The 17,203-nt window shown below is 45.5% G+C and overlaps 1 protein-coding gene across 1 annotated transcript in view; it reads right to left on the bottom strand.

The window, feature by feature from the left end:
• The window catches only part of zgc:153896 (uncharacterized protein LOC569930 homolog), a 54,025-nt gene that overhangs the window by 18,714 nt on the left and 18,108 nt on the right, over window positions 1-17,203 (bottom strand). The window contains exon 2 of the mRNA XM_068056898.1: window positions 14,228-14,373. Coding sequence (XP_067912999.1) covers window positions 14,228-14,373 — 146 coding nt within the window. The remainder of the gene's footprint in view (window positions 1-14,227; window positions 14,374-17,203) is intronic.

The raw sequence follows: 17,203 nt of genomic DNA, 5'->3' as shown, positions 1-17,203 counted from the left end.
AACAAATGCAATACTGCCTTAAATTAATTAGAGATAAGTAGAATGCTTAAGTTAGCGGGAACTTGTACCACATGATTATGATAGAGTTAAGGGTTAATGAGCTGCCATGGACAGATAAGCCTGAGCCTGATGGAAAGTATTGGCATGTACTCAGAAGAAAAATGTAAGTGAAATATAATAGAGAGAACTAGAGATAAGGGAACCTGTGGAGGACTGTTTGAGAGAGAGAAATAGCGCTTGGGTTACACCATATCCTGTGACCAAAGTAGGTGTAATATAGCAAAAGTGTAAATGTGGAATGCAACATATTCTCCTGTTCTCAAGACCACAAACTGCCCGCTGAGGTGTAAGCTTGCGGTTCTCGATGGCTTTCTTACTTGTGAGTTTATAGATGTATCGCTTGCAAGAACTACTCAAAATGCTGTTTTTAACCAATAAACATCTGTCAGAAATATCATGACTTCATGGGTTCTAGAAGCTGATCGTTCTGGCTCCTATGTCTTATCCTTCATTTAATTTTTTGAATAAAAAGAAATTAAATACAAGATAAGCCCCAGGAGCAAGAGTATTAGCCCTGAGCTGAAATGAAACTCAACCCAGTGATGGCAGTAATATGTGTAGTGAGGGCTGCATTGGGCTTCACCGTCATGGCCTTAATATTGGCACTTAGAGTGGAATCTTCCCAGCCCCATGGAGGAGGGTTTAGAGGTGGAACATGGAGCAAAATTTGAATCTTCTGTGTTGGTCAGCTCCACGACGCGTTCCCCGCTTCTGAGCCATTTTGCGGAGTTAATTAGGCCAATTAAGGGACCAAATATGGACAAGTTGCTGACACCACCAGGATCTTCCTGACGTTGGACAGGCCACCCCCACCCTGTTGAGTCAGGAAGCTGGTAGCAGCTTAGAGGCAGTGTCCTGGTGGCAGGAGGGTGAACCATGGAGGCCTTATGTCACTAGTCTCCATTCCATTCTAATAGCTCCATGAGCTGTGGGCCTTCCATTTTTAAAAAGATTAATCAGGCTTCCGAGGGCATGTCCTTTTTGAGGGATCACTGGGCTCCTGTACCTGCCTTAGCAGGGCCCACCACTGCAGGTGGGGCTCCCATCTGACCAGCGCTGTGGGCCCTCCTATTGGGCCTTCTGCCTCAGGATTTGATGGCGAATGTGGAGGCAGCATTAATTGTCCACCTCCTGGAAGATTCCACCTCCTGGTAGCTGCACTACTCACCTGAAATTTTTCAAAGGGCATAAGCTTCAGCCCTTATTGTCCAGACTTAAAAGAAAGGATAGTGATGTGGACAAAGTACTAAAGGGCTCCCAGCAGCTGTGCAATACTGTCCTAACATGAGTTTTTTAAAACTTGATCTTGGGACGTGAGCGTTGCTTATTGTCTATCTCTAATTACCCTTGAGAAGGTGGTGGTGAGCCTCTTGAACCACTGCAGTCCTTGTAATGTAAGTACACCAACAGCGCTATTAGGAAGGGAGTCCCAGGATTTTTACCCACTGACAGTGAAGGATCGGCGATATAAATCCAAGTCAGGATGGTGTGTAACTTGGAGGGGAACTTTCAGGTGGTGGTGTTCCCATGCATCTGCTGCCCTTGTCCTACTAGGTGGTAGAGGTCGCGGGTTTGGAAGGTGCTGTCTAAGGAGCCTTGGTGCATTGCTGCAGTGCATCTTGTAGATGCTACACACTGCTGCCACTGTGCGCTGGTGGTAAAGGGAGTGTATGTTTACGGTGGTGGATGGTGTGCTAATCAAGCGGGCTGCTTTGTCTTGGATGGTGTTGAGCTTCTTGAGTGTTGTTGGAGCTGCACTCATAGGGAAGGCGGTGGCATAGTGGTATTATCACTGGACTAATAACCCAGAGACCCAGGGTATTTATCTGGAGACATGGGTTCGAATCCCACCACAGCAGAAGGTGGAATTTGAATTTAATTAATTAATCTGGAATTAAAAGCTAGTCTAATGATGGCTATGAAACCATTGTCGATTGTTGTAAAAACCCATCTGGTTCACTAATGCCCTTTAGGGAAGGAAATCTGCTGTCCTTACCTGGTCTGGCCTACATGTGACTCCAGACCCACAGCAATGTGGTTAACTCTCACATGCCCTGCCCTAGCAAGCCACTCAGTTGTACCTAACCGCTACAAGGTCAATACAAAGGAATGAAACCGGATGGACCACCCGGCATCGACATAGGCACCGGAAACGACAATGGCAAACCCAGCCCTGTCGACCCTGCAAAGTCCTCCTTACTAACATCTGGGGGCTTGTGCCAAAGTTGGGAGAGCTGTCCCACAGACTAGTCAAGTAACAGCCTGACATAGTCATACTCACAGAATCATACCTGACAGACAATGTCCCAAATACTGCTATCACTATCCCTGGGTATGTCCTGTCCCACCGGCAGGCCAGACTTAGCAAAGGTGGCAGCACAGTGGTATACAGTAGGGAGGGAGTTGCTCTGGGAGTCCTCAACACCGACTCTGGACCCCATGAAGTCTCATGGCATCAGGTCAAACATGGGCAAGGTAACCTCCTGCTGATTACCACCTACCGTCCTCCTCCCTCAGCTGATGAGTCAGTACTCCTCCATGTTGAACAGCACTTGGAGGAAGCACTGAGGGTGGCAAGGGCACAAAATGTACTCTGGGTGGGGGACTTCAATGTCCATCACCAAGAGTGGCTCGGTAGTACCACTACTGACCGAGCTGGCCGAGTACTAAAGGACAGAGCTGCTAGACCGGGAATGCAGCAGCTGGTGGGGGAACCAACAAGAGGGAAAAACATACTTGACTTTGTCCTCACCAATCTGCCTGCCGCAGATGCTTCTGTCCATGACTGTATTGGTAGGAGTGACCACCACACAGTCGTTGTGGAGACGAAGTCCCGCCTTCACATTGAGGATACCGTCCATAATGTTGTGTGGCACTATCACTGTGCCGAATGGAATAGATTTTGAACAGATCTGGCAATGCAAAACTGGGCGTCCATGAGGCGCTGTGGGCCATCAGCAGCAGCAGAATTGTACTCGACCACAATCTGTAACCTCATGGCCCGGCATATCCCCCACTCTACCATTACCATCAAGCCAGGAGACCAACCCTGGTTCAATGAAGAGTGCAGGAGGGCATGCCAGGAGCCGCACCAGGCATACCTCAAAATGAGGTGTCAACCTGGTGAAGCTACAACCCAGGACTCCCTGCATGCCAAACTGCATAAGCAGCATGCAATAGACAGAGCTAAGTGATCCCAGAACCAACGGATCAGATCTAAGCTCTGCAGTCCAGGCACATCCAGTCGTGAATGGTGGTGGACAATTAAACAACTAACTGGAGGAGGTGGCTCCACAAATATCCCCATCCACAATGATGGGGGAGCCCAGCACATCAGTCCGAAAGATAAGGCAGAAGTCTTTTCAACAATCTTCAGCCAGAAGTGCCGAGTTGATGATCCATCTTGGCCCCCTCCTGAAGCATTACAGATGCCAGACTTCAGCCAATTCGATTCACTCCGCGTGATATCGAGAAACGATTGAAGGCACTGGATACTGCAAAGGCTATGGGTCCTGACAATATTCCGGCAATAGTACTGAAGACCTGTGCTCCAGAACTTGCCGCACCCCTAGCCAAGCTGTTCCAGTATAACTACAACACTAGCATCTACCCGGCAATGTGGAAAATTGCCCAAGTATGTCCTGTACACAAAAAGCAGGACAAGTCCAACCCAGCCAATTACCTCCCGATCAGTCTACTCCCAATCATCAGTAAAGTGATGGAAGGTCTCATAAACAGTGCCATCAAGCAGCACTTGCTTAGCAACAACCTGCTCAGTTACGCTTGGTTTGGGTTCCACCAGGGCCACTCAGCTCCTGACCTCATTACAGCCTTGGTTCAAACATGGACAAAAGAGCTGAACTCAAGAGGTGAGGTGAGAGTGACTGCGCTTGACATCAAGGCAGCATGTGACCGACTATGGCATCAAGGAGCCCGAGCAAAACTGGAGTCAATGGGAATCAGGGTGAAAACTCTCCGCTGGCTGGAGTCATACCAAGTGCAAAGGTTGTGGTTGTTGGAGGTCAATCATCTGAGCTCCAGGACATCACTGCAGGAGTTCCTCAGGTCCTAGGGCCAACCATCTTCTGCTGCTTCATCAATGACCTTCCTTCAATCATAAGGTCAGAAGTGGGGATGTTTGCTGATGATTGTATAATGTTCAGCACCATTCGTGACTCCTCAGATACTGAAGCAGTTCGTGTAGAAATGCAGCAAGACCTGGACAATATCCAGGCTTGGGCTGATAAGTACCAAGTAACATTCGTGCCACACAAGTGCCAGGCAATGACCATCTCCAACAAGAGAGAATCTAACCTTCGCCCCTTGGCATTCAACGGCATTACCATCGCTGAATCCCCCACTATCAACATCCTAGGGGCTACCATTGACCAGAAACTGAACTGGAGTAGCCATATAAATACCGTGGCTACAAGAGCAGGTCAGAGGCTAGGAATCCTGAGGCGAGTAACTCACCTCCTGAATCCCCAAAGCCTGTCCACCATCTACAAGGCACAAGTCAGGAGTGTGATGGAATACTCTCCACTTGCCTGGATGGGTGCAGCTCCAACAACACTCAAGAAGCTCGACACCATCCAGAACAAAGTAGCCTGCTTGATTGACACACCATCCACAAACATTCACTCCCTCCACCACCGACACACAGTGGCAGCAGTGTGTACTATGTACAAGATGCACTGCAGCAACGCACCAAGGCTCCTTTGACAGCACCTTCCAAACCCACAACCTCTACCACCCCGAAGGACAAGGGCAGCAGATGCATGGGAACACCACCACCTGCAAGTTCCCCTCCAAGTCACACACCATCCTGACTTGGAATTATATCGCTGTTCCTTCACTGTCGCTGGGTCAAAATCCTGGAACTCCCTTCCTTAACAGCACTGTGGGTGTATCTACCTCACATGGACTGCAGCAGGTCAAGAAGGCAGCTCACCACCACCTTCTCAAGGGCAATTAGGGATGGGCAATAAATGCTGGCCTGGCCAGTGACACCCACATCCCAGGAATGAATAAAAAAAGAAACTCATCCAGGCAAGTAAAGAGTATTCCATCACACTCCTGACTTGTGCCTTGCAGATGGCAGACAGGCTTTGGGAAGTCAGGAGGTGGGTTACTCACCGGAGAGTTCCCAGTCTCTGACCTGCTGTTGTAGCCACAGTATTTATATGGCTGGTCCAGTTAAATTTCTGGTCAATGGTAACCGCCAGGATGTTGACAGTGGGGAATTCAGCAATGGTGATGCCATTGAACATCAAGGGGAGATGGTTCGATTCTCTGTTGTTGGAGATAGTCATTACCTGGCACTTGTGTGGCGTGAATGTTACTTGTCACTTATCAGCCTAAGCCTGAATGTTGTCCAGAACTTGCTGCATGTGGACATGGACTGCTTCAGTATCTGAGGAGTTGCAAATGGTGCTGAACATTGTGCAATCATCAGCGAAAATCCCCATTTCTGACCTTTTGTTGTGGGGAAGGTCACTGATGAAGCAGCTGAAGATGGTTGGGCCTTGGACACGACGCTAAGGAACTCTTGCAGTGATGTCCTGAGACTGAGATATTTGGCCTCCAACAACCACAACCATCTTCAGCTGTTTCATCAGTGACCTTCCCTGCAACAAAAGGTCAGAAATGGGGATGTTCGTTGGAATCATACTTAGCACAAAGGAAGATGGTTGGGCCTAGGGCACTACCCTAAGGAACTCCTGCAACAATGTCCTGGGACTGAAATATTTGGCCTCCAACAACCACAAGCATCTTCCTTTGTGCTAAGTATGATTCCAACTGGTGGAGAATTTTCCTCTGATTCCTATTGACTCCAGTTTTGCTCGGGCTCCTTGATGCCATACTCAGTCAAATGCTGCCTTGATGTCAAAGGCAGTCACTCTCACCTTGCCTCTAAATTCAGTTCTTTTGTCCATGTTTGAACCAAGGCCATGATGAGGTCTGGAGCCAAGTGATCCTGGCAGAACCCAAACTAAACATCAGTGAGCAGGTTATTGCTGAGTAAGTGCCTTGATAGTACAGTCAACCACACCTTCCATCACTTTGCTGCTGATCGAGAGTAGACTGATGGGATGGTAATTGGTCATATTGGATTTGTCCTGATTTTTGTGGACTGGACATACATGGGCAATTTTTCACATTGTTGGGTAGATGCCAGTGTTGTCGCTGTACTGAAACAGCTTGGCTAGAGGTGCTGCTAATTCTGGAGCCCAAGTCTTTATTACTACAGCTGGGATGTTGTCACAACCCATAACCTTTACTGTATCAGTGCCTTCAGCAGTTTCTTCATATCATGTGGAGTGAATCCAATTGGCTGAAGACTAGCAGCTGTGATGGTGGGGACCTCAGGAGGAAGCTGGCTTATCAAACTCAGGAGCAGATGGTGATGGAAGCAGATTCAGTAATGTATTTTAAAAAGGATAAAAGCTGAAGGGAAAAAGTTTGGATGACCATGAGGAAAGGGTGAGATTAATTAGAGAGCTTTCTCAAAAAGCTGGCACAGGATATTGAGCCTAATGGCATCCATCAGTGCTGTGATATACTATGATTCTATGATAAAATTAGAGAACAACAAAAAAGTGTTTGTGGATTTTGAATTAACATAGAAGATTCTGATGGAATTATTACAATGTACTATGATCTGGGCATTTTATTTTTTCTTGCTTTCAACTAAGAGTGATTGAGGGAGACACAAATGGAGATTTTTCACTTCAGTATTCCAGTGGACAGACAGAGCAACTCTCACAAATGACTTTCTATCTGTTAATTACAGTAGTCAGAAAATCACACGCATGCATTGTAAAATGTCCATGCTTTGGGAGTGGGAAAGTCTTCTCCTACTTTCTCAACTGAACAAAGCTGTGGATATTAGCAAATCAATGAGATTTTGAAATCAAAAGGAGTTGTTCAGTGATTAATGGTATATACTTCAATGCAAAGAGTCTAGCGAATAAGAAAGATGAGCTGAGGGTACAGATAGACACTTGGAAGAACATTATTATAGCTATTGTTGATACATGGCAGAAGGGATAGAGAGAGGGGAGAAAAAAGGAGGGGGTGCAATATTGATTAAGCTACAATCACGACTGTGAGGAGGGATGATATGTTCAAAGGAGCATCATATGAGGCCATATTGGTTGAACTATGTGCCAAAAAAGGGACAATCACACTGCTGGATGTATACTATTGACCCCCAAACAGTCAGAGGGAGAGAGGAGAGCAAATATGTAGGCAGATTGCTGGGAAATGCAGAAACAATAGAGCAGTAATAGTGGAGGCTTTCATCTATCCTAATATTAACTGGGATATAACATCAGTGTAAAAGGCACAGAGGGCTTGGAAATCTTAAAATGCATTCAAAAAACTTTTTTTAGCCAGTACGTAGGAAGCCCAACAAGAGAAGCAGCAGTTCTGGACTTAGTTTTAGAAAATGAATCTGGGCAGGCAGGTGGATGGGGCATGAGTGGGAGAGCATTTTAGTGGCAGTGGTCATAATTCAGTTTGATTTAGAGTAGTTATGGAAAAGGATGAAGACAGGCAAAGAGTAAAAGTTTTAAATTGGTAAAAGCCAATTGTAATAAGTTGAGTGATGTACCTCAAGTGGACTGGAAACAGCTGCTTGAAGGTAAATCAGTGTCAGAGCAGTGGGAGACATTCAAGGAGGAGATGGAGAGGATTCAGAACTAAAATGTTCCCAAAAAAGAGAAAGGATGGGACTCCAAAATCTGGAACCACCACCACCAGCCCCAGGTGTCAAAGAACAGACAGAGTAGGATAGGACAAAAAGTAGAAAGCTTTCGCCAGATACTGAGAGCTCAGTACTGCAGAAAACTTAGAGGAGTATAGAAAGTGCAAGGATGAAATTAAAAAGGAAATTAGGAAAACAAAGAGAAGGCGTTAAAAATATTGGCAAGCAAAATCAAGGAAAATGCAAAGATTTTTTATAAATGCATAAAGGGCGAGAAGATAACTAAGGAAAGAGTAGGACTGATTAGAGACTAAAATGATAACTTTTTAAAAGGTAAAATGGACAAAAAGGGGTCTGGCGTACCGACCTCTACCTTGCAGAGGCTCAGCGCCAACTCTCAGACAGTTCTTCCTACCTCCTTCTGGACCATGACCCCACCACCGAACATCAAGCTACTGTCCACAGGACTGTCACTGACCTCATCTCCTCTGGAGATCTTCCCTCTGCAGCTTCCAACTTCAGTCCAACAAACCTGGACAGCCCACTTCTACCTTTTTCCCAAAATCCACAAACAGGACTGTCCCGGCAGACCCATTGTTTCAGCCTGTTCCTGTCCCACTGAACTTATATCTTTCTATCTTGACTATCTTTTCTCCCCTGGCCCAGTCTCTTCCCACCTATATCCGTGACTCTTCTGACGCCCGACGTCATTTTGACAATTTCCAGTTTCCTGACCCCAACTGCCTCCTCTTCACTATGGACGTCCAATCTCTCTACACCTCCATTCCCCACCAGGATGGTTTGAGGTCTCTCCACTTCTTCCTTGAACAGAGGCCCAACCAGTCCCCATCCACCACCACCCTCCTCCGCCTGGCTGAACTTGTTCTCACATTGAACAACTTCTCCTTCAACTCCACTCACTTCCTTCAAATAAAAGGTGTTGCTATGGGTACCCGCATGGATCCCAGTTATGCCTGTCTTTTTGTGGGATCTGTCGAACATTCTTTGTTCCAGTCCTACTCAGGCCCCCTCCCCCAACTCTTTTTCCAGTACATTGATGACTGTATCGGTGCCGTTTCCTGCTCATATCCCGAACTGGAAAACTTTATCAACTTTGCTTCCAATTTACACCCTTCTCTCACCTTTGCATGGTCCATCTCCGACACTTCCCTTCCCTTCCTCGACTTCTCTGTCTCCATCTCTGGGGGTAGGCTGTTTACTAATATTCATTATAAGCCCACCGACTCCCACAGCTACCTCGACTACACTTCTTCACACCCTGCCTCCTGTAAGGACTCCATTCCATTGTCCCAGTTTCTCCGTCTCTGACGCATCTGCTCTGATGATGCAACCTTCCATGACAGCGCTTCTGATGTGTCTTCCTTTTTCCTCAACCGAGGATTCCCCCCCCACCTGTGGTTGACAGAGCCCTCAACCGTGTCCGGCCCATTTCCCGCATCTCTACCCTCACCCCTTCCCCTCCCTCCCAGAGCCATGACAGGGTTCCTCTTGTCCCCATTTTCCGCCCCATCAGCCTCCATAGCCAAAGGATCATCCTCCGCCATTTCTGCCACCTCCAGCGTGATGCCTCTACCAAATGCATCTTCCCCCCCCTTTCCCCTGTCAGCAGTCCGAAGGGATCATTCCCTCTGCGACACCCTGGTCCACTCCTCCATTACCCCCACCACCTTGTCCCCTTCCCACGGCACCTTCCCCTGCAATCACAGGAGGTGTAATACCTGCCCATTTACCTCCTCTTTCCTCACTATCCCAGGCCCCAAACATTCCTTTCAGGTGAAGCAGCGATTTACTTGTACTTCTTTCAATTTAGTCTACTGTATTCGTTGCTCACAATGTGGTGTCCTCTACATTGGGGAGACCAAGCGCAGACTGGGTGACTGTTTTGCGGAACACCTCCGCTCAGTCTGAAAGCATGACCCCGAGCTTCCGGTTGCTTGCCATTTCAACACATCCCCTGCTCTCATGCTCACATATCTATCCTGGGATTGCTGCAGTGTTCCAGCAAATATCAATGCAAGCTCGAGGAACAGCATGACGGGCCCCTCTTTTTATTTTTAGTTATTTTTTCTTTTTTCTTTTTTATTTGTTTGCTTTATTTTAGTTTGTTTCATCATTCATTTTTTAACCATGTGCCTAACCAATGTTTTTTTCATGTTTGTGCTTTGGGCCAGAGCAGTTCATTTTTTTGTCAATTAACACTCTCTCTGCACTAACGCTTTGTCTTTCACCACACCATTAACATACCATTTGCCTTTGCTCCATGACCTTCTGGTCAGTTATTCTCTGTGAGCCTCTGACCTATCAACACCTTGCCTTTTGTTTTCTCTTGCCCCACCCCTGCTTTATTTGCTTAAAACCTATTACATTTCTAACATTTGCCAGTTCTGATGAAGGGTCACTGACCTGAAATGTTAGCTCTGCTTCTCTCTCCACAGATGCTGCCAGACTTGCTGAGTATTTCTAGCATTTCTTGTTTTTATTTCAGATTTCCAGCATCTGCAGTATTTTACTTTTATTACTAAAAAGGCAACCTGTGTTTGGAGGTATAAGATGTGAGTATGGTTCTTAATGAATACTTTGCATCTGTTTTCACAAAAGAGGGGGATGAAACAGACATTGTACTTAAGGAGGAGTGTGAAATATTGGATGGGATAAACGTAGTGAGAGGGGAAATATTAAGGGATTTAGCATTTTTGAAGGTGGATAAATCACTAGACTCAGATGAAATGTATTCCAGGCTGCTAAGAGAATCAAGGGAGGAAATAGCAGAGGCTCTGACGATCATTTTCCAATCCTATCTGGCAACAGGTATGATGTCAGAGGACCGGAGACTGATAACATTATAGCATTATTTATTTTTAAATTTTTTTTTATTTAGAGATACAGCACTGAAACAGGCCCTTCGGCCCACCGAGTCTGTGCCGACCATCAACCACCCATTTATACTAATCCTACACTAACTCCATATTCCTACCACATCCTCACCTCTCCCTATATTTCCCTACCACCTACCTTTTCTAGGGGCAATTTATAATGGCCAATTTACCTATCAACCTGCAAGTCTTTGGCATGTGGGAGGAAACCGGAGCACCCGGAGGAAACCCACGCAGACACAGGAAGAACTTGCAAACTCCACACAGACAGTACCCAGAATTGAACCCGGGTCACTGGAGCTGTGAGGCTGCGGTGCTAACCACTGCGCCACTGTGCTGCCCCAATTTGATTTAAAAAGGGAAGAAGAAATAAACCAGGTAATTACAGGCCAGTCAGCTTAACTTTTGCAGTGGGCAAAATATTGGAAGCATTTCTGAGAGACAGGATAAATTGTCCTTTAGAAAGGCATGAATTAATCGAGGAGAGTCAGCATGGATTTGTTAAAGGAAGGCTGTGTCTGACTAACTTGATTGAATTTTTAAAGGAAGTAACAAGGAGGGTTGATGAGGGTAACATGTTTACTGTAGTCCACACAGATTTTTACAGGGCTTTTGATAAGGTCCAACATGGCAGAATGATCAGAAATGTAAAAGGCCTTGGGATCCAAGGGCAGGTGGCAAATTGGATCCAAAAATGGCTCAGCAGCAGAAAGCAGAGGGTTATGGTTGTTAGGTGTTATTGTGACTGGAAGACTGTTTCCAGTTGGGTTCCGCAGGGCTCAGTACTGGGTCCCTTAATTTTCATTGGTAGATATCGATGATTTAGACTTAAAAGTAGGGGGCATGATTAAGAAGTTTGCAGATGATACAAAAAATTGTCATGTGGTTGATAGTGAGGAAGAAAACTATAGACTGTAGGAAAATATTAATGGACTGGTCAGGTGGGCAGAAAAGTGGCAAATGGAATTCAATCTGGAGACGTGTGAGGTAATGCATTTGGGGAGGGCAAACAAGGCAAGGGAATACGCAATAAATGGTCGGAGACTGAGAAATTTAGAGGACACAAGGATTTTGGAGTGTATGCCCACTGATCCCTGAAGGTAACAGGACATGTGGATAAGGTGGTTAAGAAGGCATACGGGATACTTTCCCTTACTAACCGAGGCATAGAATAGAAGAGCAGCGAGGTAATGCTTAAACTGTATAAAACACTAGTTAGGCCACAGCTAGAGTACTGCATACAGTTCTGGTCACTGCATTACAGGAAGGATGTGATCTCACTGGAGAGGGTACAGAGAATTCAGGAAGGCAATAATTGGATGGCCATCTGATATAACAGGAAGAAGAAGGGAGGAATTCAGCAATCCTGTAGGAATATAGGACTCACAAACTAGCGACAATGGTACCTTGAGGAAATGCAGTCCAAAGAAAATCTACAACATCTTGGGGTATCTGTTTGCACAGGGAAGACAGCAGTTGTCATGGGAGGATTTAGTAATGAGGGGGATAGAAAAGCAGTTATGCACCCACCAGTGTGAATGTATCTACTGCTTCCTTAGTTAGAAGATGTCACAAAATAATGCAGAAAATCTTGAAGAGGGAAGGGGAACAGCCAGAGGCCACGTTTCTTTTTGGAACCCATGACATAGGAAATAAAAGAATTTCAGGAGTTAGGGAGGAAACTAAAGAGGAATAACACAAAGGTGGTCAGTGCTAGATGCCAGTGACTGTTGGAACAGCAGGATGGATCAGGTCATTGGTGCAAGATTCAGTTTCCTGGTGAATTGGGATCAGTCGAAGGGCAGAAGGGATCTGTACAAGGGTTGTACCTGGAGAGGGCTGGCACTGAGCTAAAATGGCAAGGAAATCCCAGAGCCTTCCCTGGAGTGATTCTACAGCACAGGGCCAATTAACAGCCCGGTGCCGGGACCTCTGTCCCTCTAAAGACGGGGATCCTGCCTCCAAGAGCTGTCAGACAACCAGAGGGCTGGCAGCTCAGTAATATCAGCAGCGCCACCAGGACCGGTGGCCATCACCAGTACTGCAGAGGCCTTGGACCCAGGCCCAGCGCTGGAGACCCAGACCTCATAAGTGAGGTCGGGTCACCGAGGTCAGTCCGGAAGGCTCCGATGATTGTGTGGGGGTGGATTGGTGGTATGGCAGGGGAGGGTGGGCATTGAGTACAGGGAGAAAGGGGTCCAGGAAAGTGTTTTATTTGCTGGCGGGAGCCCTCCGTGGGCCACAGATTTCCCACGGAGGAGGGTTCCTCCCCCCACCGCAAGCCCGGAGGGAGGTCGCCTCGTTTACTGGCCAACCTCCCTGCAGAGTGGAGACCACCCCACCACCTGCTTAAGGTAGGTGGTAGGGAAATATAGGGACAGGTGGGGATGTGGTAGGAATACAGAGTTAGGGTAGGATTAGTATAAATGGGTGGTTGATGGTCGGCACAGACTCGGTGGGCCGAAGGGCCTGTTTCAGTGCTGTATCTCTAAACTAAACTAAACTAAACTTAATGCCAGTGGCAGATGGAAGAGGCCCTTAAGTGGCTGTTAATAGGCCTTTAAGGACCTCAATTGGCCTCTGGGTGGAAAGGCTGTCATTGGCTATCCTGCCCTCAACAAAAGTGCATTGTGACAGGGAGGCGACGGGCCCTCCACCCCTGCCTCCCCTCGCAATTCTATGGGCCGCACCATCCCCGAATCTATCTCCGGGGGCCCTCTAAAATTCAGCCCATAAGTCTGGGTCTCTGGATTACTTGTCCAGTAACATAACCACTATACTACCATTCCTACCTATACTACCAAGAAGCTCAACACCATCCAGGACAAAGCAGCCCGTTTGATTGGCACCCTATCCACAAACATTCACTTCCTCCACCATCAACACACAGTGGCAGCAGTGTGTACCATCTACAGGATGCACTGTAGCAATGCACTAAGGCCACTCAGGCAGAAACTTCCAAACCCACGACCTCTACCAACTAGAAGGACAAGGGCAGCAAATACATGGGAACACCACCACCTGCAAGTTTCACTCCAAGTCACATACCATCCTGACTTGGAACTATATCGCCGTTCCTTCACTGTCGCTGGGTCAAAATCCTGGAACTTACTTCCTAACAGCACTGTGGGTGTACCTACCCCACATGGACTGCAGCGGTTCAAGAAGGCAGCTCACCACCACCTTCTCAAGGGCAATTAGGGATGGGCAATAAATGCTGGTCTGGCCAGCGACGCCCAGATCCCATGAAACAAATTTTAAAAATTCCCCTCTCTAGCAGTCCCACATTACAGTACATTCAATAGAATAACATCTCTGTGGATTGTTGACTGAAGAAGGTCAAAGTGCCAGTTTGTTAATGAACAAGGATAGTTTCAAATTTAATACACACAGAATCAATTATTCGATTTAAGCATTTGCATTGTAAAGTTTAACTTCAATATAGCGATGACTACATTGTGGTCCAACATTTCTGATTAAGGTTGTTTTAATTTTGTTGTTCACTTGTGTTCAAACAATAAAGGCAGAGGGGAAAACTTTGTGTATCTGCAGATTCTGAACAGACCTGGTTTTGAGCTGTGATCCAGAGAGGAAGTACTCCATTATCCCACCATTTTGACTTGCTTAATGTGATTTTATGTGGTAGTTTAAGGAGGGTTGTAGTGTTGAAAAACATATTGTGGATAACTCCATGATCTTCAATCCATCGTCCTATGGAAAAGGAAGTATTAGCTTTAAACTGCTGAGCTAGCATTGGATAGAGAATAACAAGAACCAACTAGATACAAGTTCAACCAGCTAAATGTCTTATAAGTAGACCATGGACCACTCAAAAACCATTCAAAATATTGCAAACCAAGAAGTTCATATCATGTTTTAAATTTGTGGATTTCATCCTCCTCTTCTCCCTGGTCCTTGTTAGAACATAGAACATAGAACAGTACAGGCCCTTCGGCCCACGATGTTCTGCCGAACCTTTAACCTACTCTAAGATCAAACTAACTACCTACCCTTCATTCTACTATCATCCATGTACCTATCCAAGAGTCGCTTAAATGTCCCTAATGTATCTGCTTCTACTACCACCGCTGGCAGCGCATTCCACGCCTGAGGGGAAACAGTGCAAGAGATCACCAGGTAAAAGCAGCAGCAGAGAGTCAGTGAGAATCAAGAGAGTCAGTCACTGCATTCTCTATCTTTCAGAGGTCAGTGTTATAGTCCAGAAAGCCAGATGGTGAAGAATAGTATTGGAGCTAATCTTTACTCAGTCTTATATTTATTGGTAGAGTGAAATATTACCAGCATACACTTACTAACTCCACCCCCCCCAAACACAGTTTCAGTAAGTGTGTCTCGATATGTGCTCAAGTAAGACCCCAATTAATGCCCTCCAGCTGCATATAATTACACACACTTGATACACAATTAACAGTCAGTTTCGAAGAAAGAATCACAGAGCTGAGAGAGTTGGCTGAGAAGCAGAGCAGCAGAAGGGTTTTACAGAGCCTGTCCCTGAGAGTAGAGCTCAGAGAGAGGTAAAAGAACACCAAAAGTGGCACTAGCAGAAGGGAAGGAGCTAATTGGTGACCAGCTGGTGAGTTTTTTTTTAAATTCAGATTAAAATCAAGGACAAGTCTTTAGTTTATTTCTAGTAAGTTTAGATAACAGTCTAATAAATAAAGACATTTAACATTTTATCCAGTATTTTAGTGCTTAGTGCAAGTTAGTGTGTAGAAATAGCAAAAACAAAAATTATAATCTTAAAAAGTAGATACACATTTCAGGCTAAATAGTTATTTGCTGCAGTTTTTGGGTGGGTGGTCACAATTCATGATGTGTGCCTATGCCTATTCAGACTGAGGTGGGCAACAGGCAAAATTAGTGTACCCACCTCATACTGAATGATTGGGGCAGTAGCTGATACAATTTCAACGCTGCTCTCTGCTTCTTAATGCTGTCGGCGAGCACAGCACACAGCAGGAAGTGATGGCATTGTTGTTTGCTAATATAGGCAGACTGTCTCTTAAAGGAAAGCTGCACAAAGAGATTGCTGCAATGGAAATTGTTGGAAACTGAACACCAAAGCAGACAAAGGGATCCATAGTGATGGATGCAGCACTGGATAATTGCTATTTAAGATGGGTGAGAGAGGAAAACCAGGCAATTATAGCCTAATTAGTCTAGCATTATTGTCGGGAAATGATTAGAGTCTGTATTTAAAGATGGGATGGATGCAGCACCTTGCAAATTTTCAGCTGATCAGAGAGAGCCAGCATGAATTTGTAAAAGGTAAGTCATACCTGACAAACCTGATTGAATTTTTTGAAGCGGTGACTGAAGTAGTGGACAGTGGAATGTCTATGGATGTTATTTATATGGATGTCCAGAAGGCATTTGATAAAGTCTCCCTTAAGAGACTGTTAGTTCAAGTTGAAACTCATGGAATTGAAGGCAAATTATTAACCTGGTTGGGAAATTGTGTCCTGTCACTCAGCCAGAGAGTAGGGATAATGGGCAAGTACTCTAATTGGCAGGATGCGACTAGTGGTGTAGGCAGGGATCTGTGTTTGGGCCTCAACTATTCACTCTATTTATTAACGATTTAGATGATGGAATAGAAAGCCACAAATCCAAATTTCCCAATGACACAATGATAGGCAGCATTGTAAGCAATGTAGATGGAAGCATAACATTACCAAGAAATATTGATAGACTAAGTAAATGGCCCAAACTGCGGCAAATGGATTTCAATGTAAGCAAAGGTGTAGTTATCTACTTTGGATCTAAAGAGATAGAACTGGGGACTTTCTAAATGGTGAAAAGCAGTGGGCGTCCAAAGAGACTTTGGTGTCCTGGTATATAGATCATTAAAATGTCATGAACAAGTACAGAAAATAATTGAAAAGGTGACTGGAATACTGCTCTTTATATTTAGAGGACTAGAATACAAGGGGTAGAAGTCATGTTTCAGCTGTGCAAAGCCCTGGTCAGACCACACCTAGAGTTACTGTGAGCAGTGCTAGGCCCCATACCTTAGGAAGGCTATATTGGCCTTGGAAGGAGTGCAGTGTTGGTTTACCAGGATGATACCTGGACTCTAGGGGTAAAATCACAAGAAGAGATTATACAAACTAAGGTTGCATTCCTTGGAATTTAGAAGGTTAAGGGTGACTTGATTGAAGTTTTCAAGATATTAAGGAGAACAGATAAGGTAGCTAGAAAAACTATTTCCGCTGGTTGGGGAGTCTCGAACAAGGGGACATAGTCTAAAAATTAGAGCCATACTTTTCAGGAGAGAAATTAGGAAATGTTTCTACACACAAAGGGTGGTAGAAGTTTGGAACTCTCTTCCATAAATGGCAATTGATGTCAGATCAGTTGTAATTTTTAAATCTGAAATTAATACATTTTTGATAACCAAAGGTTTTAAGGGGTGTTGGGAAAGGCAGGTATGTGGAGTAAGGTCATTAGGTTGCACATCAGCCACGAATGCGGAGTGGGCTTAATGGACTGAATGAACTTCTGTTCCATGTTCCTATAT

The sequence above is a fragment of the Heterodontus francisci genome, chromosome 24 (assembly GCF_036365525.1).
Source record: "Heterodontus francisci isolate sHetFra1 chromosome 24, sHetFra1.hap1, whole genome shotgun sequence".
NCBI lineage: Eukaryota > Metazoa > Chordata > Chondrichthyes > Heterodontiformes > Heterodontidae > Heterodontus > Heterodontus francisci.
The sequence above is the reverse complement of the archived record's forward strand: the minus strand, read 5'-3'. Positions and strand labels throughout refer to the sequence as shown.